Source organism: Erigeron canadensis, chromosome 2 (assembly GCF_010389155.1).
Source record: "Erigeron canadensis isolate Cc75 chromosome 2, C_canadensis_v1, whole genome shotgun sequence".
NCBI lineage: Eukaryota > Viridiplantae > Streptophyta > Magnoliopsida > Asterales > Asteraceae > Erigeron > Erigeron canadensis.
Window position 1 is genome coordinate 917,513 of NC_057762.1, and position 25,191 is coordinate 942,703.

At 31.8% G+C, this 25,191-nt stretch overlaps 1 protein-coding gene across 1 annotated transcript; it reads right to left on the reverse strand.

Annotated features, from left to right (window-relative positions):
• Positions 1 to 5,439: 5,439 nt before the first annotated feature.
• LOC122586327 lies at positions 5,440 to 17,106 on the reverse strand. Its single transcript, XM_043758326.1, has 9 exons — positions 16,921 to 17,106; positions 13,412 to 13,463; positions 13,156 to 13,229; positions 10,337 to 10,438; positions 9,136 to 9,288; positions 7,349 to 7,400; positions 6,425 to 6,498; positions 5,881 to 5,970; positions 5,440 to 5,612 (listed from the first exon to the last, which is right to left on the reverse strand). The coding sequence occupies exons 1-9, from the start codon at positions 17,040 to 17,042 to the stop codon at positions 5,549 to 5,551; spliced, it is 783 nt and encodes a 260-aa protein (XP_043614261.1). The 5' UTR covers positions 17,043 to 17,106; the 3' UTR covers positions 5,440 to 5,548.
• Positions 17,107 to 25,191: the final 8,085 nt, after the last annotated feature.

Consider the following 25,191-nt stretch of genomic DNA (forward strand, 5'->3'; position numbering starts at 1 on the left):
ACACACACCCTCTCTGACTCTCTCTCTCTCTCTCTCTCTCTCTCTCTATTTCCATCACTTTTAATGAAGATAAGCAAGATTAAAAACTAAAATAATAATCATCATCATTTCCTTGTCATCATATCAAAAAGTCGGGTTTCAAAGTGTAAGAAAACACCCCCCTTTCGGGTCAAATTCGGATTCGAGCCTTGGTAGCGGATTTGGTAAGTAAAATTCATCTCACAATCATCATTTTATACTTATTTACAAGTTTCTAGTTGATTGCAAACGAATTCGGGTCACAAATCGGGCCAAAACGCAATTAGGGTTTTCTAAGGTTTCAAATGAGTTTAAAGATGATTTTGGTCTTGATTTGAGGGTTTGAAGCGGATTCATGAAGTGGGTTGAGTCTAATTATGTTTATGTATGTGTATTTATGTTCAAAATCGAGTTGGAAAGGTCTTTTGGTCGATCTCTAGGGCTAAAATGGTGTTTGGATGTGTTTTGGGTGTGTTTGGCTCGACTTGCTATTGCTGGTGCTGATTTGGGCCTAGTTGCGGCGCAGCTAGGCTGTTGAGGCGCAACTTCGATTGCAGAAACTTAAGTTGCGGCGCAACTCTAAGTTGAGGCGCAACACTTGCCAGTTTCTTTCCTGGGCTTCAAAAGCTTATAACTTTTGATCCGTAACTCCAATCGAGTCATATGACCTATCGTTGAAATCGTGAGAGAGTCTACTTTCTCATGGTAAGATTCTTTTGGTCTGAACATTCCTCCATTTCTAAAAATGTCGAGTCAAATGTCTTGTTCTTACTCGGGAAAGTTGTTTAAGCGTTTGAGGGTTGTGACTCGACTTTAATCTTGCTAAATCAACTTGTTTAGGATTATAGAGTTGGCTTTGATGATATTATAATACGTATTGCTAGGTTGCGGACTCGTAGCGGTTGTTGAGCGTTTATAACTCTTTATTAACTCGTTATCGTAGCTTGGAAGCCAAGGTGAGTTCCGTAGTTCCCTACTCGCTTGAGATTCGGGCTGGAAAGTGCACCCATACATGTTATTTGTTTGCTTGATTTATTGATGGTTTGATGGTTTTAATGAATTTACTTGCACCCGTTATGCTTAAATATTGTGTGATTGGATGTTGATTGAATTGTGGTTTGATTGATGGCTAGTTTGATGGATTACGCATATGATTGTGATATTGTGATTAATTAGGATAGTTGTGCATACATAGAATTCGATTATGCCTTCAAAGGGTTTGAGATGTGGTGGGAAGGCTGTTGGTGACGCTATATATAAGCATCAAGAACCCGTTGAAAGTAGAATCCTCCTAAGTGTATGTACATATCGTTTGGTTGGTTTGGATGGTTGATGGACTTGTGCGGAGATACACGCAAGCATACTTATTTATTTGTGCGGAAATACACGCAAACATACTTATTTACTTGTGCGGAGATACACGCAAGCATACTTATTTACTTGTGCGGAGATACACGCAAGCATACTTATTAATTTGTGCGGAGATACACGCCAACCTACTTACTTATTTACGCGCTTTACACGCAACTATACATATGTATGCGCTTTACACGCAACGGATACTTATTTATCGCTTTACACGCAATGTATACTTAACTATGCGTTTTACATGCAATGCAAACCCTTTACGTGACATGGTTGGCCCACATTGACATTTAACATGGCACATGCAAACCTATAATACGTGACTTTGAGATGTACACCACTTGTGCTCATCTATTACACGTAACTACCTTACTTCATATGACCTTATTGTGATTGACATTGTGACTATTGACATTGGTTCCTTACGAACCATTACTACGAACTCACCAACATAGTGTTGACCTTCTTTAGTGCACTTTTCAGGTATTCGTGTGAAGTTGGAGTATTGATGGCTACTTGTTGTTTCTGCTAGAGCTTGGATTGGGACTCCCATGGATCCGTGATCCGTTGTCTAGTTAGGGTTCATGTTTAGTTACTATGATCTTAGTTGTAATGTCTTGATTTTAACCTCATTCTTGACTTCTTGTTTACCTTGCATCTTGCACCTTAAATGTTGGTTTGGATTCACCGAATTCTTTATTTTCATGTAGTTTATGTTCTACGATAATTCCACTTTGTGCTATATAATTTTCGTGATATTTCGAGCCCTAGCTCGAGGTGTTACAATATATATATATATATATATATAAATGGTTTTAATTAAATTATTTTATGTAGAAATATGGACCATTAAAAATTTGACTTTTAGTTCTAACCCTTAGATCAAAATGTTATTATTTACTTTTATTGGTCAATCACAACATTAGTATTTTGACTTTAAATATTTAGACCATTATGTTTTAAATATTTTTTATGTTTTACAAATTTTATATTTTACACATGTAAATTTGATATGTATTTTATTATATATTTTTGTAAATATTTTATTTAACTAATTTATATAAGTCAACCAAGCAATATTTAAATCCAAGTACGATTAATTACAAGACACGATCTTTATAGATAGATACGAGCCGATAATATTGGACAAAGAACAATTATTTTCACAAATTAATTTCAAAAAACACTAATTATTAAAAGGGTAACCATGAATGTTGTTGGTAGCTCTATCGTTACTGAGAATTTTATCATTATGTTGAAAAAAAATATTTTATTTAATAACACAATCTAGCTGACTACTTTTACAGAGTTAATATGAAAGAAATAATGGTGTGCAATAATCTTGTGACTTTTGCATAAAAAGAATTATTTGATAGTGATATTTGTACTATTGGTCCACTATAACTAGCAACAAACTTTTTCAACGCCAATTAGAGATAAAACAACTCGCATAAAGGATAACCACCAACGCTTGAGCGTCGGCTGGGTACTCTGTACTTTTTATTTTTTTATGTTTATCCAATCCCAAGGTTGATTCCAATAACCAGAAGTAGATTATGCAACTTAGAACATTTATACGGTTGTAAACGTTAAGGTTGTTCATCCTAGCCGACTATACGTAAAATCCAAGCTAACTTCTATACCCAACTTTGTCTTTTATATTTGTTCTTCATCTTCAATTTAGACCAAATGCATTAATACATGTGAATTTATTTTTTTAAACTTATTACATCAATACATGTGAATTATTTTTTTTACAGATCCAAGATGACCTAACTTAAAAGAGCTTACCTACGTACCTTAGAGAGCATACGCTGACTCAGTTTATAAGTAAAGACTTAAACATTCTTTTACACTGTTTGTTATAAACAAATCTAATAAATTACATTAAGACTTAACATGTATATCCTACTAAACAACTTCGCTACATAATTTTATTTTTTTTGAATATTATTATCATCATATTTCAACTTATCTTATCTCGTCTATTACGCGGGAAAATAATCTAGTTTAAGAATAGAACAGATCTAATATGGAAGTGAAGTGAATATCCATTCTATATTGCAAATTAAATACATTAAAAAGACACTTATAATATTATTCACAAAACAATTGATCTAACTTAATATTGTTTGTTTATTGCAAATGTGAATACTAAACTAATTAAAAGACATCGATAATGCATGTATTTGTCGATCTTTGAAGCTCACCTATTTGTATTTATATTTATATTTAGTTATCTTGGTACGATGGAGATAATTTACTTTAATATAATATAAACAAATTTATATTAATAAAAAAAGAAAAAAATTTCATTAGTTCTAAATTTGATTTTTATTATAATACTAGATTATACCGTCCGATAGACAAGTAGACTATGAGTATAAAGTAATTACTACTCCGTAATTACTTAGGATTGTTATTCTAAGATTGAGATCCTCTAAAGTTATTATCAACTTTAATAGTAAAATACTAAAAATAATTATTAATATAAATTTGTTTATATTATATTAAGGTAAATTATGTTCCATCGTTTGTTGTATTTATATTTATATATCTTTGTATGATGGAACATAATATATTACATTAAAAAAATTTAAACAAAATTATATTAATAGTTGTTTCTAATCTTAATCTTAATCTTAATCTTAATATATACTATAAGACAGTTGAACTAATAACTTATTAACCAATCAAATCGCTCAATTTTATCAAATTGACTTTCGCTTATGTCATCATTTAGATTAACTATAAATTAAAAATCTTAATAATCATTATCCAAATATATTATTATATTGGTATTTATATTATTTTGTAGAAAAAATCTCATTAATTTACACTTTTTTTTGTTTTCCATCAATAATTTACACTTTTTAACCCTAAATATTTAATTTATGTTTATTTTTAGCCATCAATTTGAGAATTTTTTTCTTAAATTTTTAAAAACGTTACAAAAAGTATTTATATTTAATTATTTAAAGTTACAATTGTCACTCAAATCAAAAGTCCTAATTGTTATCAAACAATATGAAAACAATCCTAATTGTTATCTAATTATCATAGGAGAGTGATTAAAAATAAACATATTCATGTTATGGGTCGTATCATGATCAAACACATATACTTAAATGTCAAGTACATGATCACAAGTATGTTTATATTTTAATTCTTAAAAATCTTTCATAATAATATCACATTATGAGTACAATTGGTTTCAAAATATTATATGATAGAGAAATTATTGTAGCATGTGCCTTGTGGATTGACAACGACAAACAATCCCATCAATATGTATCAACTAATAATGACAGTGACGAACATGTGGTTATTGTACTACAACTTGCAAAGTATAACACTTAGAACCGTATATTTTCAAAATTATAAGTTTTTATGAATTAAATATATGAATATCTAATATTGATAATATCGTAAACCCGTGTCCAGTGTCGGACACGGGTCTAAAATCTATTATTTTACTATTAAAGTTGATAATAACTTAAGAGGATCTCAATCCTAGAATAACAATTATAAGTAATTAGTAATTACTTTATACTTATAGTGTCCTCGTCTATCGGATGGATATAATCTAATATTATAATAAAAATCAAATTTAGAACTAATTAATTTATTTTTTCAATTAAAAACTGGAAAAATAAAACTAATAATCGATATTATTCTTAAATAAATATAACTTTTCAATATCACAAACTTTTTAATAAAAATATCTATGATCTTAATTTGGTGTGTTATTTAACTTTTACTTTTTCATAATTCATGGATGATTTTCCAGTTTTTAAAAACGATCAATAATAGACATTTTTAAAACGTTCAGTTATAAAAACAAATACGATAATCGAGTCTTGGTGACATGTGATATGCATGTGGTAATAATAATAATGGTGCATACATAGTTTAGTTACGAGCTGAGTATAATATTTTTAAGAGTTCAAGACACAACAGCTGAACAGCTATCATAGTTGACCAAGATCGTTAGTCAACTACTACTATTATTACAATACTACGAGTATTATTTATTTATTTAATCACTTTGTTTATTTATTTTATTTGTTTTTATTTAAACGAAGAAAAAGCAAGGAGAAAAGCATAACAAAATGTCGTTGCTTTAATTGATGCAGTCCTGACAGACATATTAATAGATCATTCATTATATGTTGTCATGATGAAGATGATGATTCTTTAACAACAATGGATCACTTAGCATCACATCTCTGCAATCAAATCAATAAAACAACACCACATTTAACACACACTACTCCATAAAACCGACCATTAATTAAAAAGACGTATGGTATCCCGACCATGATTTTGGTAATCCGACCAGATTATTAATGACAGGGCTCGCTTTTTACTCTATCATATATACCATTATAGACATGGGGTCCATACTTTTTGGTTGGGATACCAAAAAGAGTGGTTGGGATATCCATAGTGATAATAAATCATAAAGAAAAGTATATATGTGTAGCTAGGACTTGCCTGTTACTTGTGTTGAAAAGTATAAGGTAAACAGGTTGGTCAGGTGTGAGGTAGAACAACTCGCGCACTATGTAACCGCATAAACCAATGCTGCATGTACGTACATGAAAAAAGAGATCGTGGATGTATGGATATTTAATTAATTAAATAGATTGAGGCGTGCCATCAGCAAATAAATAAAAAAAATTATGATTAATTAACCTAACTCATATACTTAAAAATCAATTTAAAATCTTAAATATTTGACATGTGTATTCCATTAATTCTCTTTCCTAATCTTGTCCCTTGATTTTTTCACATGTCATCATCTTATTATTAGACATATCTTTAGTCACACCAATTAGGTTGATTTATCATTATCTAATAAAATAATAATAATTTATATAGGCACAAAACAAAAAATTTATATTTTGATAAAAATCATACTTAAAAACATGCAAATGATCGATATATTGATACTGTTTAAGGTACAGACTTTAACCTTATTGCAAAAGTAGATTTACATATCGATTAAATTGAAGCAATAAAATAACTACATACGTACCTCCCAAAACAAACGATACAAAGTATCCAAAACAAAGCATTAGTCCAACTTGATTCCTTGTATCCTATCCACACCTGAAAGAAGATTACGCATATGCACGTTATACGTTGCAAAAAAAATTAAAGATAAAGAAGCGCACAATTAATTGTTGCAAAGGCCACCAGACATCATATATATATAATTAATTGTTGTATGTTCATCTAAAACTTTTTGGGTTAATTTGTTTTTATTGAGTGTAAACCTAATGCTACGTGCGTTGGAATTGAAGTCACATAAACTCTAAACATGTATATATTTAAACTTGTGAATTAGATTTTTTTAACAATATATATATTGATTTAGAGTAGAGCCCCGCCCATTCATAACAACTTAACAAGTTATATCCTATCTAATTTTTATATAGTTTTATGATGGGAGGTTATATAGATATTATTAATTACCTTTGATAGACACTACAAAAAATCTGGTTTTTTGCGATAAACTCATTTCGTTGCAAAAAAACCCGTTAAACGAAATAAAAAAAAAAAAAACTACTTTTTGATTTTGTAGTCAAACTAAGAGCTTTGTGACGAAAATCCTGCGATGAAAATGTTTATTGCGACGAACTCACAAAATAATTATATGTTCATTACCACACGTACTCATGCATATATTTCTGCCTTATATATAGTCTTTTCTAAAACATGTAAATTGTGGTATCTTTTTTAAAAATTGTGCTACGTATGTTATAAAGATCACGTACACTCTTTAGGATGGCTAGATGAAAGATGATATTGGTATCATTTATTTTGATTGATCTATTAAACTTATGCATTAAATATTTGTATAATATGTTATAAATCTAGTGCAGTATCATAAATGTATCAAAATATTTGGTACGAATTGAATATTGTTTGTTTCATATATAAATGGAAACGTACGTACCGAGTAAATAACAGCTTGGATACAAAGGTCTATTAACAATGTAACCATACACCTGCACGCATGTGAATTAAATTCTAGTAGTGTCAAACTTCATTCATGTTAAGCTTCAAAAAATATAGAGTTAATTACAATTTTCGTCCCTGTCGTTGACCACTACTTGCAGGTTTCATCCCTACCTTTCATTTATTACAGTTTTAGTCTAAAAAAGTTTGCTCCATTTACACTTTTGGTCCAAATCACTAACCGATGTTAAAATACACATCACATGACCTGCACATGATAGGTATATTAGTCTTTTTCCAATTTTCTATTAATCTATTTCCAAGTTTTCCTCATTACCAACAAATCATCGATAATACTTTTTCCAGATTTTCCTTTTTCATCTACTAAATATCATAAACTACCAATAAATTAAACTCCCCTAAATATTTGATTAGAAATGCCTGGGTTCATGTGATGCATCAGAAATCACAACACAACACATAAATTTATGACAATATCTAAATACATGGTCAAATTACCCACTCTCCAAATTTCAACTTCACATGGAAAACACTCACTTCCGATATAAGTTTACTCTATCTTAATCAACAACAACAAAAGAAAAACATAAAATCTTCAAATACATATATTTTTATCCATATAAATATGTACATATACATATTATAAATACAATAAAAATCATTATATCGGAAAAACAAGTTTTCAGGTAGTAAGGCCGGAAGGTACAAATTTGAGAATGCAGAATCACGGACAGAGGGTGCCTGAAGGTACTATCATTTCATTTTATATTTTTTCCTCGAAATTTCTATTCAAAGATATAACCCACGTACAGATCTTGAAAGTTATTGGCTTCATGGATAATTCTTTTTTGCAACATTATAATCTTTGGTGGGGATGGTCTGGGTTGTTCAAGTTGTGTAGATCTAAAGATACATATAGAGATGGTGGTAGCGGCATTTGCAACTGAAGTAGTGGTTACGATGGTGGTGGTTGTCGGCGGTGGTATTGGTTACTGGAGAATGGAGATGGTGGTAACCGCCGATGGTAATCATTACCGGCGGTGGTGATGATGATACATTCTTAAATTAGTGTTAAAAAGTTATGTTATAAATGTTTGCTATGAAATTATGTTTACAGATGGGTGGGGGGATATATGATATGTCATATATGTGTTCCAGATCTATTGCTATATATAGATCAGAGAATGAATGTTAAGAAATTTTGTATATCCAGTATTATATCATGTCTATTGCTATATATGTGGTATGTGTTGTATATTTTGGTTGGTTAGTCAAAAATTTACAACAATTGTATTTTATTTTTTATTTTTTATAGATTTGGAATCTAAAAATCTAATTATGTTTGCTAATGAAGATGATACATAAATAGATGAAGTATGTATTATTATTAATGTTTTTATTAAATTAAAAAATTCGGAGTTAATTCAGTTTTGGTCCACAGGAAAATGTGAAAGACCAATATACCCATCATGTGCAGGTCACATGATGGGTACTTTAACGTCCATTAGTAGTTTGGACTAAAAGTGTAAACATAACAAACTTTTTTGGACCAAAAATGTAATTAATGAAAATTAGGGATTAGACCTGCAAGTAGGGATCGACGACAGGGACGAAAATTGTAATTAACTCAAAAATATATATAGGAGAACTACGTGCACTTATAAGTAATTAAAGATTGATCATAGGAAATTGCAGGCTAGTAATTTACTTAATTAGTTTTCTTCCAAAATATAGAATAGCAAGAAAGATTTAAATACGACGTACGGGGAGAGGACTTGTGAACGGAATGGAGATCCATCAGTGATCCATGCGAAAACTAGAAATGCAAGCATCAAGCAACCCAATGAAGCATATATTATTCTTGTTGTTACCACGGAAAATCCTCCCCGCGTGTTGCTCGCTCCCATGACATCATCCCTATTAGATCAATCCATATAACTAATTATAAACATACATTCTTTAATTAGGTAGCTGTTGATGCAGTGACGGAGCCAGAAATATTTTTACGAAAGAGAAAATTTAAAAGTTGTTTAACACATTTATTGGAGCCATATCCAAAAATGAAAATAAAAAAATTGGGCTCTAATTGGATAATAGAAAATAGGCCCTTAAAGAAATTTGTTAATGTTGAGTTTAGTCAAATTATTAAAAACTGGTGTTGAGAAAGTCAAGTTTAGCTTATTTAAGTATGAGATATGAAATTTCAGTCTTAAACATAAACGTTGGTCTTTTCAAATTTGGAGCATGTGATGGCTAATGATATGACTTGCGGATAGTAAACAACATAATATAAGTTCATCAAATCTAATAATATATGATATTTTATAAAATAATCCGTTTGTGCATATCTTTCATACCAATACTTTAATATTTTGAATATATAAATGATTGGACGCTTAAGGTTTCTATGGTTTAAAAAAAAGGTATATGAGAGATTTTTCTACCCAACTTAGGTGCCTAACAGCCTCATATTTCCTTCTCCCCATATATATATATATATATATATAATATTTCGTAATAATTTGAAATGAAAATAACTTTTTCATAAACAACTATATTATTAATGTATTACATATTTACTTAAACAAATAGAAGACACTTTTTTTAACCTCTTTTTTCTTTTTATTAAAAATTAAAACAACTCAAATTGTTTACTATACCAATGAAGGAATCAATCTCAAAACTAATGCTTACAAGATTAATGATTTTCAAATAAGAGACTTATAACAACGAAAGTTACAATTGTATGTATTTTTTTTTTATTTTTTTTTTAAGAATAAAGTTATTAATTTACCCTAAAAAAAGATTTATAGTGTATTAAAATTAAAGTGGAGGCAATTGCTCATATTGCCCCAATGTGTCTCCGACTCTCCGTCCATGTGTTGATGAGGATATACCAGCCCCAATGTGGTTTTTTTTTTTTTTTTTGTTATGTATATAAATAAGCAACACAGAGTATATATACCTGCTTTTAGGTCTCGCCAACATAAAAAAAAATGGATCTTTCAAAGTTTGTTCTGGTGATAGCTTCAAAAGCTGTAGAAGAATGTATCCACATATAATAAAGCTGTAAAAAGAAATAAACTTCAATATAATATAACAGTAATATCAATTACCCCGAATAAGTACCAACGACATCTAGTAATTGTGCTATTTAGCTACCAATTTCATGGTTTCATTACTCTGTTGTTCAATGTTTAAAATACGGGATATTGGGAATTGACTTATCTTAAAAATTTGAACTATTGTAAGGATGTGTAGTTGATCATATTGATCGAGTGGTTTTGTACCTGATTTAGATATTTTAATAAAGTTGATCAATGGGTAATTGACCATTTGTAACGAGAATTGATATTAATACCACTGTTATTAATAGTTTACCACACTGTACAAATAATATAACAGACCGGACAACTATATAATGCAGATTTGTGGTAGATATATTAAGTTATGTGATACTAAAATCGTCACCCATTTGTAATTAGAGAGGTAAGAATATGTGACGGTTAGATACATATATTTGGATGTAGAATCTCTCACATTTTGATTTTTTAATTCATAAAAAATATGAGGGAAAAGCCAATAATTTATATACTACACAATAAATATTAAAAAAGTTATTATGTGAAAAGTTTTACCACTAAGCTTAAGTGTCTAATATTCTCCTCATTATTATGCAAAGTAATATTATGCAGTTTTTTTTATCCTTTTCTTATGGTTTTTTATTTTATTCCTAATAATGTTTTGTTTATTTTCTTATTTTATTTTCCATTTTATATTATATCATCCTTCTTATTACTATCATAGCTTATTTTTATCATTGGTGCATATGCTATGTTAATTTACCAATATATATGTATATATATATATAACAAAGTCCTAAATTCATCCATAAACAAATAAGAATATTTTATTTTTGTTAAATGACAACATTAATACTTATATTTTATATGATTAAACAAAAATTGCCCTCTTAATTATTACTATAAATTACCATAAAATGCCCCTTAGCTATATCTTTATTAGGAAAATACAAATTTCTTGTTACCTAAAAAGAGGAATTCACCGTAAAGACAAAATCTAAATGTCTTTTTAGCTTTAATAAAGATTTAATATATTATTAGTTTACATCTCTTTTTCTTCTTCTTTTTTTTTTTCCCGTGATTTTTAATTTTTCATTTGTTATACATTTATTTAGTAATTCTTTAGTAATAATATGGTTATTATATTAGATATATTTTATTTTTATAAATAAATAAATTATAATTATCTACAAATAAGAACTCTGGGATGAATTTCATCTTTGATTTAAAATCATTAGATCATATTTAATTATTTTATCTTTGTTATTATAATATGTGTGATAAGTTGATTAGCTTTTTAGTTTTTTCTTAAAAAAAACATTATATTAACTTTTCATATACATATTGCAACACATTGAAAATTAACTTTACATATTTTTAGTACATTTGATTTCCATATCACTAATTTTACATCCCCATACCTACTTGGATATTAAATGAATAGATTTCAAAAAAGTCCAGAGTTCCTAACATTAATGTATCTAACAATTTTTAGCATAATAGAAGTAAGGGCTTTTGGGTATTCAGTAAGCTCATGGTTAATGTTAATTATAATAGTAAAGACATTTTAGATATTTTAAAAATAAATAATGATAAATCAACCTAAATTATATGCTTAAAATTCAACCTAATTACAGGATGATAACATGTGTAAGAATCAAATGATAAGATTAGAAAAGAGATTTAGTGAATATCACGTGTCAAATTCTTAAGGTTTTAGGCATATAAATTAGGTTGATTGATAAATTTCCTTTAAAGATAGAAAAGTTGAAAAAGAAAAGAGAAATTTGTTTACATAAATGTAAAGATAAATGATATATACCTATTGTAGTTTAAAGTTAGTAGTTTGATCTTTGATTTTTTATAAATAAATAGATAATAAACAACCTATATATAAATAGAAATTAATGTCATTATATTTAGATGTAACATACATATTATATTAATTGACTTCGGTCGAACTATATTTTTTTTTTTTTGAATAATATAATCATGTTTCAACTTGTATTAATTATGTTATTAAAAAAATAATATATTTATCTCTCGGCGGAAAAATTATCCAGTAACATATTATATCATTGCTGTTATTTATACTAAGGAATAAAATATCACTTTTTATATTTGATTTCATTTACCGTGTTATATATATTATTCTTGTTGTTATTATTGTTATACAACAATTTAATAACGTTAGTATAAAATTATTATATAAAATTTTTAAATCTCCTTCACTTTTAGAAATAGTTAGAAATAAAAGAAAACTGAAATTATCATTCTACCCTTTATAGAAGAATATATTAAAATTTACTCAATGACCATGAGTAAACTAATTTACACGATAAATTTTTATCTCCATTGATGTATGTTGGTGGTGGTGACAACGCCGAGTAATATATTTTGATGCAAATGTTAATTATGCACATGTGGTCATGGATATATTTTAGATTAAAAAAAAAGGGCTTTAGAGTATAACATAGTGAAGTAAGTATTTTTTGTTTAAATTAATTCATTAAATGAATATTTTTTATAAGTCTTTCTTAAAAGAGTTAAAAGGCAATTGGGTCAATTCTAATGTCTCATTATTTTAATGTCTCATTATTTTTAGTTATTTCTAAGAAAAGAAAAAGGTTTGAACTTCTTTAAAATAATATAGATATAGACTAATAAGTAAATAAGTAAAAAAAAGTAAAAAATGATTTACCTTCCTAACCAAAATAAAATAAACATAAACATGACTCTCATGATCCATCTTGGTTCTTTGTAGAAATACCAGACCTGCATAGATAGATAAATATATATATATATATTTTGGTTAACACCAAATCATTATAGGATATATTATATCAAACTATAACTAACAATAATTGAACATCGATTTTTCATTTTGTTTCCATTTTATCAAACCATTAATCAATTTGACGAAATAAAGCCGAAATATATGGAGTGAACTTGCATACCGATATAGGAGATATACTAATGACAAAGTCTGTCAATGCCACTTGCATCCATCTGCAACAATTTTTACAAACGTACTTCTTAATCAATGAAGCCATGTATAAGATGTTTACTTTCTAACAGTGATGATATTGGATGGAAGATAGGCGAGTGGTGGGCGTGACGCCACGTTGGAACACCGCCACCTACCTTCCACCACAAGTGGTGGCATGGGTTTGAGTGGTCAGACCACGCAAGTGGTAAAAGTGCGTGTGTGAGGATCGAGGCCACTAACGGCTCTCTTTAACGATTGCAACGACTTTTTTTTGTTTTTCCTTTTCTCTCTCTCTCTCTCTATATATATATATATATAAACTCACACACGCTACAATTCAAACACAACACACATACTTTCTTTTCCAAATTTACACAAATCTTTATCAAACCAACAACACACAACAAAGAAAAAAAAAAGGGAAAAACGTATTGATTCCACTGTATTGTTAGATGAACCGTTTAAATGGTCTGATAATATTAGTTTAAAGGTGTTTGCGGACGTGATTGAGGCCGAAGCCGAAAGTTCTATGGCACGGTATAAGCGTAAAGTCGAGAACCGTAACCGTTGGCCCCTTCACAAAGGTTGCATCGCGACTACTTTTGTGAAGAACCCAAATTTGACGAAGATTTTAGGTATCGTAAGCCTAAACGTTTTTTTTCTTTAAAGATCGTGCAAGACCTTGAGTCCAGATACGAGTATTTCCAGGATTCGTAAGATGTTCGGTTGGCAAACATTTTTACCTCGATACAAAAATGCACATCTGCAATTAGGCAGCTTGCAACCAGTATTTCACCAGATGAGTGTGACGAGTATTTAGAGATGGCACAAAGAACATCACATGAATGACTTCAAATTTTTTGTGACACTGTTGTTCAGACATATAACAGCAAATACCTGCATAGACTAAAAATACATGATATCCTATGTTTGTTTGAAGCACACGAAGAGAGACATCACTTGCCTGAGATGCTCTGTAGTCTAGATTGTTCACATTTTGCTTGGAAAATGTCTCCAATGGAGTTGAGGGTTCCATACAAAAGGGGTGATCATGAACACCCCACTATTATGTTTGAAGTGACGGTGTATCAAGATTTATGGATATGACACGCATTCTTTGGTCCTCTGGTTCCCTAAACAACATCAATATTTTGCAACAATCTTCCTTGTTCCTCCCCGATCATATGGGCACAGCTCCTTACTGCCCATTCACTGTGAATGGCCATACGTATAAACATGGCTACTATCTAGTCAATGAGATATATCTTCCGTGGTCTACGATTGTTAAAGCATACAAATATCCTACTGATCCAAAAGAAAAGATGTTCAAAAAAGCACCGAGTCGGCTCGCGAAAACTTTGAATGAACATTTGGTGTTCTCAAACAATAATGGGGTATCATTGCTCAACCGTTTCGATACCGCTTGATAAAAACAATATGGAACCTGGTGTATACGTGTGTGATAATGCACAACATGATTATTCATAATAGCGGTCGTGCGATCAGCCTAGTTCATATAGGGGATCCGGTTGTCCATCCGAGGAGTGACCGGGACACCTTACCGGAGATATGAAACGAGGAGACACATTTCCGGGTTTCGAAATGATATTACGAAACATGTTGTGGCTAAAAACATGTCACACCTCCAGCCGAACGAGTACGAGCATGCAAATGAGGAGGAGTAGTATTGTTTTTATGTTTTTTTACTATTTATTTTACGCTTTTAAATATTATTATGTAAGGTTTTTATGTATTGTTTTATGTGTTTAAGTATTGTTGTGTAATTTTCTAGTTGAATTAAATTTTAATTTACAAATATAATAAAAATTGTAGTGAGTGGTGATTGATTTGTGGGATGCAATTTAAATAATGGAATGAGAGGTGAGTGAGTGGTGGATGATGTAACATAAAGTTATTAGTTGTAAGTGAGTAGTGAGAAAGCTCCAATACCATCACTTTTAAAAAATACATGTAACATAAATAGCACGTTTGTTGGGTTTAATCTTGATGGGTCAAGTCGGATTATGGGTTATGTATGGGTCAGAAAAGGGTCATAGCAGTTGATGATGATAGAAGCCAAGTTTGACCGACTATTTGTGAGAGAACGTGGAGAAGTAACAAGAAAATAGGAGTTTAGTTTAATTCTAGTGTAGTTACTTGGTTTTAGGAGTCAAGAAAGAAGTGTCACATGAAAGCCACGTTCCTAGTCAGTTTAGGATAAGAATTGAAGTTACTTTGTTTTCCTTTTCTATATGTACGAGGGAAGTGATATGCTATGTAGCACCGAAATGAATACGGCAAAGAGATATGAGAATAATACAGGAACGGGATACGACAAAACTAAAAAATTTAAGATACGGGTATGACAAAGATACGACAATAAAAAAATAAAAATATATTGATGACTTTTTTATAGAGAGAGACTTGAGACTTGAAAGATTGTGTAGAATTATATATGTATAATTTTATAAGATATGTTTGATGGTGACCGGTGATCACAAATTAAATTATTCCCAATAATTTTTGAAATAGACTAAGCCTGATAGTGATCTCAATTGTATAATATAGTTAGTTTGTGTGGGGGTATGCATAGTCGCAAGATGACAGTCATTTTTAAAATAGAAAAAGTTCATTAAAACCCTAATATTAGTTAGATACGCTATGGAAGCTTCACATAAACGTTTCAGTATATATGGAAATTTCAAGGAAACGTTTCGTACGCATTTCGTACGAGTTTCCGTTCCCATGAAGTTTTCGAAACGAGTACGCTATCTGTTTGGAGTTTCGGTACATCATAAATGATATATATACATTACTTTTTAGTCATATACTACAATTGTAAATATTTTACAGTACAGTGTACAACTATTCAATGCATATATTATTATACTGTAGATGGCAAAAAGTTAATGTATCAAAGACTAGCAAGTTTCCTTTAATATTCTCTCATTTTTCTTTACATATTCTTTTCATAGTTTCCATATAAACCGTAAGTGTGTGAATAAAGGGTCCTAAATTAATCCTACACGTTTTTCAATGAAACTAACCTAACTTCAAAAAATACGGGTAACACATATTTAAATTTTATATTCCAATATTAACATATATAGAATACTTGTTTATTACGTACGTAAGAACTTTTTGTGATGACGTAACGTCGACAATCAGTAGGTAGCCAACATAAGCATCTCTCAGCTCGTTGATATTAGAATAAAATTCGAAAGTTGGTTGCACATATATATATCGGTAGTACATTGAAACACATCTCTCTACCTAGCTATGTACATTGAAACAACTCTTGAAGATACGTTACCTATATTGGTATATTTTGAAATTCATTTACGTACCTAGCTATATTAATTGGGATTAATTAAACAAAAAATATATGACATAAACACAATAAATAGAATATAAGCTAGTATTCTTTCACTATGGTTAACACGTACTGATGTAGAAATTAATTAATCTATAATATACCTAGCACGGGGGCTGAAGCAAGAGAAGAAGTAATCCAAGGAAAATCCATAAGCAAGGGCGGCTCCCATCACACAAGTGAATACACCCAACAACGTCTTTAGTACGAACAATTTGGACGCCATTAATATTTTGCTTGGAATGTACGTAGTTAGTAGTAGTTTTGATCGATGTATAAGATGATCAGGGTACGTACGTGAACACTATTGCATTCTACACCGATACTTATATATATATATATATATATATCATATAAATAGTTTCAGATTCTTCATGGTCATATAAGTCTAAACAAATGTGCCATGCATGCATTGATGATAATATTAATTAGAGATCGATCGAATTTCACCAAAGAAAAACCAATTAAAGCAAGGGTCAAAAAGGTCAGGCGGCATTTATACCAGATCGAATGGGTAATGAGTTATATACTTATTTTTGTTGGTAACCACAAAATAAATAAGACAATTAAAATAATTATTTTGCTCATCCCCCTAGCTCAAATCTTCTGGATCAAAAGTCATTGTATCTATACCGTTTTACATGTTTCTTGTTTTTATGTCTCTCTTGGTGTAGATATGACCGAAACCTATATAAAGCTTGATTTCATTAATTCTTCCTCAGCCCCTCCGGTTTAAAATATAATTAATGGGAGTGCTTTTCATATATCCAAAAAAGTATGCTACCAAATGCATTACTATAATTATAACTTTTTCTTATAATATATTATCTGCTTAAAAAGTATCATTTCCAATCAAACATACTTTGTTGTCTGGATTATATAGGTTATAGTCCTCCGTATTAAGATATATAACGTTAACTAGTAGTGTTGATATCAAATCCGTTCGGTCTCTCTAATATATGGAAGTCAAAAGAGACATGCATGTATCCATAAAATATTGATCAATATTTAATATTATTTTTTATATTAATAATGGTATCTTTAAATTTAAGTTATGGTGATGAGAAATTGTTCGTAGTAATGTATCATATATATGTCTTGATCAAATAGCTTTTTTTTTTCTTTTTTTTTTTTTAACAGCCATTTATTTATTTATTAATTAGAAAGGAACTTGATAATTGAGAAGGTATCAACCATAAGTCCTGAAAAAGAATATTTACAACTTGATTAGCAGATTATTAAGCCAATCGATTCACGACATATTACCTTTTTTTGTTCTACAAGAAAACCATAGATAAGAATACTACAAAACCAAGTAGAATAAATGTTCTTTCCTTTGTCTTCCGGATACAAAAACTTCTTCATTTCTATTTTTCCAATTAAGTTATCCATCAAGCACTAAACGTGATGAGTTGAATCACATTTTTCTTAATTTCTGAAACGGGTAGATCTTCTATCCATTGATTCAAAGCCATTGGGGATGAAGGATATACTACGGGGATGTTGAGCTATTTAAAAATAGACTGCCAAATGTATTGCGAGACCGAACAGGAAATCAAAACATGAGAATAAGACTCAACCATCTCCTTACAAATGGGACAAAGTAAGCAATCCAAATCAAATAGGTTTTACCTTTTATATCATAAACTAGATGTATCCTTGCACAATGAGATGACAATGGTGGTGACAACGGAGTTATAGTGGTGGCGGTGGCAACAGGTGACGGCCATGAGCGGCAGTGGCGGCGGTGACGGATGATGCAGAGGTGGCGGCGGTGTTGGCAGCGGTGGCGGTGGTGGGGGAGACATGCAATGGTATTGAATGTAAAAGTAATTGATGTTAATTGTGTCATTCAAAACAAATGATATTAAAGGTAGTTGTGTAGTTATTTTGAGAGTCGAAAGATATAGACCAAAAATTATATCATTGAGAGTATTATAGATATATTAGGTAGTGATATTTAAATTAATGAATAAAGAAAATGGGTATTTTGAATAATTCAAAGTTGTAATTAGAAAAAAAAAAAAGAAAAAGGTTGATGCTTTATCTCTGTTATCATACTAAAGGAGAGTCCCCTTACTTACATCATAAGTATGTGTTGCCAAGCAATTAGAGCACCCACATTAGATTAGTGACATGCTTTGTAATGTAATTTGTGTGTTTTTGGAGGTGTTTTAATTGTAGCTCTTTTAACAAAAATTCACATTTTTAAAATTTAGCATAAAGCTTCTCTTTGAGTAATGTATCCATCACCTCCCGCAAATGAACTTCATGTTCGGATGAGCTTTCAGCATAGATGAGAATGTTGTCAAAAAAAACGATCACGGACTTATCGAGCATGGGACGACAAAAACGGTTCATGAGATCCATGAAAACCGTAGGAGCGTTGTAAGAACAAAAGGCATAACAACGAACTCAAAATGACCATAACGAGTACGAAAAGTGGTTTTATGAATATCTTCATCACGCACTTTGAGTTGATGATAAACAATCGAAGGTCTAATTTGGAAAAATACAAGGCTTCTTGTAGTTGATCAAATAAATCATCAATCCTTGGCAAAGGATATTTGTTCTTGATGGTCACTTTGTTCAGCTCACGATAATCAATACACATACGCATATTTTTATCCTTCTTCTTTACAAAGAGAATCGGTGCACCCCAAGGAGAATTACTAGGCGAATGAACCCTTTATCAAGTAACTCTGGGAGTTGCTTCATCATTTCTAAATTTCCGTAAAAGGCAGATAAGGGGCTTTAGCAGTGGTGGTAGCCCTCGGAACAAGATCAATAAAAAATTTAACTTGCCATTCGGGAGGGATACCCGACAAGTCTTCGGGGAAAACATCAACAAATTTCATGAACGATAGGAATATCTTCAATAGATAGAGATTTGTTCTCAACATTAACAATGTGAGCAAGATATATAGGATTGACATCCATGAGACAATTAACGACTGGTACGAGCAAAAATACAAACGATTATTGGACGCTCTGTCCAATCACCATAAACAACCAACTCCTCACCCTTGGAATTCGTATTCAAACGTATCACTTTTTCATCGCACACGATGTGAGCATTACGAACACTTAACCAATCTTTTCCCAAAATATTATCGAACTCACCCAAAGGAAAAGGAATCAAATTGGCTTGAAAAGTGTCTGAATAAATCTTTATCTCACAACCACAAAACACATCGTCAACTAATTCAAGATTACCATTTCCAAACTCAACTTGCTAATGTGGTTATGTGCTTGAGTTGTTTTATGTTTTAGTTGTTGAAGTTGAACGGATCCGTTACAGTTGTAAGTTGCATCCCTATGATTCCTAATGGAGATGGTTGATACTATCCATGTGCTAGTTGGTTGATAAGTTGTTACTTGTTTACTTGCTATAATATTCATTAAGCTTTATGCTTATTCCCAAGTTATTTACTTTTACTAGGTACAAGCCGGTCATGAGACAAGGGTGAGTCTACGAATAAAATGTCAAGAAAGAGACTTAGTGTAGATTCACATGGCTTGAGACTATTTGTAAGTCTTCTTTAAACTTCTGAGATGATATTGAACTTAATGTAAATCGCTCGTAAACAAAATGGTTAAAATTTACTATTCAAAGATTTTTAAGATAATTGTTGTAAATGGTTGGAGATCAACCACGTAAATGTATGTTGAGTGAATTCAAGTAGCTGAGTCATTTGGATCAAAACGGATGTTGTAAATACTAGCCAATTGTGGTCATATATTCGGTCATGAAATAAGAGTCATTTTACCCACCTTATACGTCTTTTGGCTAAGCACCTTGTTGGCACAGTTGAGCTCGAAGTTGGAAATAAAACACTCTCGTATCATATAAGTTGGTATGTTTTTTTATGGTTTAAAAATGAATCTTGGTCAAGTTTGTCCAAGTTGCCACCTTACGGGTTGTGGCGGATAATATGACACATTTGGCCCGTTTGAGTCAAAACTTTAGAAGGAATGGTTTCACTGTGTCTTAAATGATGTTTTATGATATTTGACATGTTTTAGTGGTATAAAGTTGAGTTTTGGACTAAAATGAGTGTTTGGAGACTATTTGACAAAAACGCCAAAATGTGACTTTCGGGCCTATTTTGAGAGCCTGTAAGTTTCCCATGGTTGAGTTTTATTTAAAATGAGTTATTGGGTTAGAAAGTAGACTTGTAGAGCTTCAAAATGGTATATGATATGTCTATTTTGTTCAAGGAAAAGTGGTCCAATGTTATCGGCAAAACTGCAGGTTGAGTAATATGTTGATGTGCAGAATAGACACGCAGGTGCGCCACACCTGGACACAGCTTTGCCACACCATCTGCATTCCAGTTTTCTGACTTTTTTTTTTGGTCGAAGTGCACCGCACCATTCATTGGGTGCGCCTCACTTGTTCTACAAATTTAGTTTGAAGTCTTATGATGGCGTTTTGAGCTGTCTTTGAGTCAGGTGATGTATACCATTATGGGAAAAATAAAAAGGATTTGTAATACATGATTTTGAGTGTCTTTATATTACGTGTCAAGTGTCAGGTTATACTGGGTGGTCGTTCTTTTTATAAGTACAAATATTTGGCTGTATAATATTCAACTGTATAAAAAAAGACGGGCGTTTCACTTCGTGAGACGGGACATGCATATGGTAATTATAATAATAGTGTTGTAACACCCTGAGCTAGGCTCGAAATGTTACGGAAATTAAATAGCACATGATAGAATTATCGTGGGCAACTAAATGAGAATAAATGAATTCGGTGAATTCAACAAGTTAAGTCAAATCCAAACACAAAATGTATAAGAAGGAAGTAGCCATCAAGCGTTTACAAAACAATCCAAAATATGGCAAACAATCCTAAGCATAATTCAAAAGAAGGGGCTGATGTGTCCATAATTCTAAAAATTTCCATATCGTTAATAAGCCGTTTTTATAGTTAATTATGAGTGAAATGCACGAATATTCGATACTTTCATAGTGTTTTTGTGATTTCTGGATGCATGAAGAAGGTTCGTAAGAAGACGAGATGGATAATACAAGTTTGATGATTTCTGGAGGCTTGTGCGGCGCATTGATTGTATGTGCGGTGCACATACAGTGTGATTTTGAGGCAGTAGCTCTGGACTTCATTCCATGCGGCGCATAGGAGAAGCATGCAACGCATATCGGGGAGCTAAATTTCAGAAACTTGATTCTATGCGGCGCATACTTTGAGTCGAAAGAATGGAGACTTTCCAAAACCCTATAAATAGAAGACCAAACCCTACCATTTGAGATCTTATCACTTATTGACGAAATTAGGGTTATTTTCTAGAGTTTGGAAACAACTTTCACGTCCTCAAAGGCTAAGGAGTTGTTCGTGAGATTCAAGACTTTCGATTACGTTTATCTTTGCTTTCTAGTTAGATCAAACACATTGGTACATGATGGGTGTATGTTTTTTATTTATTTCCTAGTCTTTAAAATTTATGTTGTACAAGTAACTATCTAAACTAACACACACTTTAACGAGCAGCGAACCCGATCAGTTGAGTATATGATATGTCGTATTTTATGCTCATTTCCCATAGCTTAAAGTGTCGATTAGTGAGGATTACAAGTCATTTTTGTATACATTTGGTGCGTTTATGGTATTTGTTAGTGTTTCAGGTGGAAAACAGGTACCTAGTTTCAGGTGGAAAACAGGTACCTAAGCGATATTTTGCAGAAAATGAAGTTCCTGGAGCAAAACAAGTGTTTACGGATGTTTCACGTAGCTCGTAGGTAAAGAATCGAAGAAAGTCAAGGCTGGTCAAAAGGTCAATGCTGGTCAACCTAAATGTGCGACGCACTTTCATATGTGCGTCGCCGTTATTCGTGTCGAGGAAATAAGTGCTTCGCACTCCCTTAAATGTGCGACGCACAAATTCAATAGACGACAAGGCCAGTCAACAGAAGTCAAAGTCAAGAAAGTCAACGAGAATGTGCGACGCACTTAGTAAAGTGCGACGCACCTGGGCGCCGAATCTGTCCAGTTTTCTGCATCATATAAATAGCTGCAAAAACATTCCAAAAACCTATCTTTTCACTTTCCAGACGATTTGAAGAGCTTTTTCTAGGGTTTTTCTTATTTTTTATCATTTTGGAGGATCAAAGACTCGTTCGGAATCATTTTGTTATTCGTTTTTCAATCCTTTGTATTCAGTAACAATGAATTCTTTCGTTTTGATTTGTTATTTCATATCTAATATGAGTGGCTAATCGCCTTTTTATCCATCTTGATGGAGTGAGACATTATGTAGGGATTGCAAAATATTTATTAATTCAAGTGATTTGATTTAACGTTTTGTCGTGAACTTAATCTATTAATTCTTTGTAATTCAGCTATTGATTGCGGATAATTTATATTCATTGCTTAGTGACGACTAGGATTTGGGTATAAGTTATTTTGATTGCTTAGTTAGAAGCAATTGGTTCTATGACGGATACGGTAGAGGGTAATCAATATTTGATAATAATTAATGGGTTGACGGTTGGGTACAATCGATAGACAAAATTATTATCTGAAATGACCAAAAATATTGTTTAACTAGGGAAGTTATTAGAAGACGTCTCGGGGTACCGGTCTTAATAATGAAACTAGTTTATACAAGAGAATAAAATAAGTTGTTAACTTGACGGGTACAGGGTTGGCAATCAATTTGAGTCTCAGTCATTTAATCACTAAATTCAATTTGAACTTCATCAAAAGTGCAATCCTAACATATGGTCCAGCGAAATCAAGATGGGTGACCTTTAAATTATTGTTTTCAACAACAAACTTCTCTTTCGATTAATCCTTTGGGATTACTAACTTTTCAAACTAACTACTTGCAACGTGGCCACTCGGCCACAAAACCCCCATCTTTTACTTGAATCATTTAATGTTTACAATTGCTTATTTAAGTCCTTGCGAACGATCTCGGCTTACCAGTTTTCACTATACTTCATGCGATCAGGTGCACTGCCTGTGAGTGTATAGTAATCAGTATTTTCGGTAAATCGTGTTTATAAATTTAAAGCTAGATTTCGCACATCAGTATAGCCTAGTGGTAAATTACAGGATCGTTCGCAGGGACGCGTTGCGTTACCTAATCTAGTAGTACGTGTAATTCTAGTTTGTTTGGGGGTTTGTCACTAACTCCTAATAAACTAATTTTTTAGCAATTAAATAAGAAAATATAACCAAATGCTTTGCAGCAAAAGGCTACTCTGAAAATAGTTTTGAAAGGACGAATATCAGTAATTAAATTAAAATACTTGTTTGGCATCTCCGAATTCATGGTGCGACCAAATACTATCTTACTGGTTTGTTAGCCTGTTGGAAACTTAATTACGGTTCAGATTCTCGTTAGATTCACTTTACCTAACTAGTAGTGATGTTGCTAGACTCACACTACCCTTTAAAAGAAATTATCGCTAGATTCATTGTTTTAAGTATTATGACCTAAAGTTTGTGTTACTAATTCATCTTTTAATTATCCGGCTCTTAAGCCATGACCAGATATAATTCCCTCCGGTGACCACAGTGCTCGTTTCCAAGTCAAAGGATCGCGTCTGATATTGTTAAGCTTCATGTTCAATTCACCCTAGTTACTATGGTTCTGGATCCCTCGGTTACAAGTGAATCACTTTTTACTTCTAGTTATAGACCGACTAGTTGTTTTCTGTCCTAGCATATTAATCCTAGTACATGATCATAGACAATCATCAGAATTAAAGTAATATGTTCAGATATAAAACCAATAGCAACATGAATTACTAATAAACATGGATCTACGATAAACAGTAAAGCACACTCCAACAGAATCTAAACAAACACAGTAAAACAATAAGCGTCTACATGATCACATTGATCCAAACAAGTATTCAGCCTACTAGCCTAGCATTATTAAAGGAATAACAAAGTCTGAGAATATAAAAGACATAGTTCAAAGGCAAAGAGTAAATAAAGATGAAAGATCTAGACCAAGAGTGAAGATCGGAAGGTGTTTAGATGCTCCAAAACCTCCTTGGAATCTGCAATTTCGATCTAGGGTTATTCCTGGGCAGCTAGGGCTGCTGAATCGGCTCTCTCTTAGGGTTTTGAGGGTTAGTTCGACTTACATAGGTGTTTAAGTCGGTTACTGATCTGGGCCGACCAGCGACGCTGGTGGGCCTGCCAGCGGCGCTGGCTAATGGGCTAGCGGCGCTGGTGATACTTCGAGCGGCCACTTGTGGTCTGGAGAGCGTTCGCTGGTGAGCACCAGCGGCGCTGGGTATGTGTCCAGCGGCGCTGGTGGCTGCTGTCTTGCATTTGAGTCTTCGTTTGGCTCCCGAACCACTTCCTTGTGTCTTGTAACTTCATAGGCTTCCTT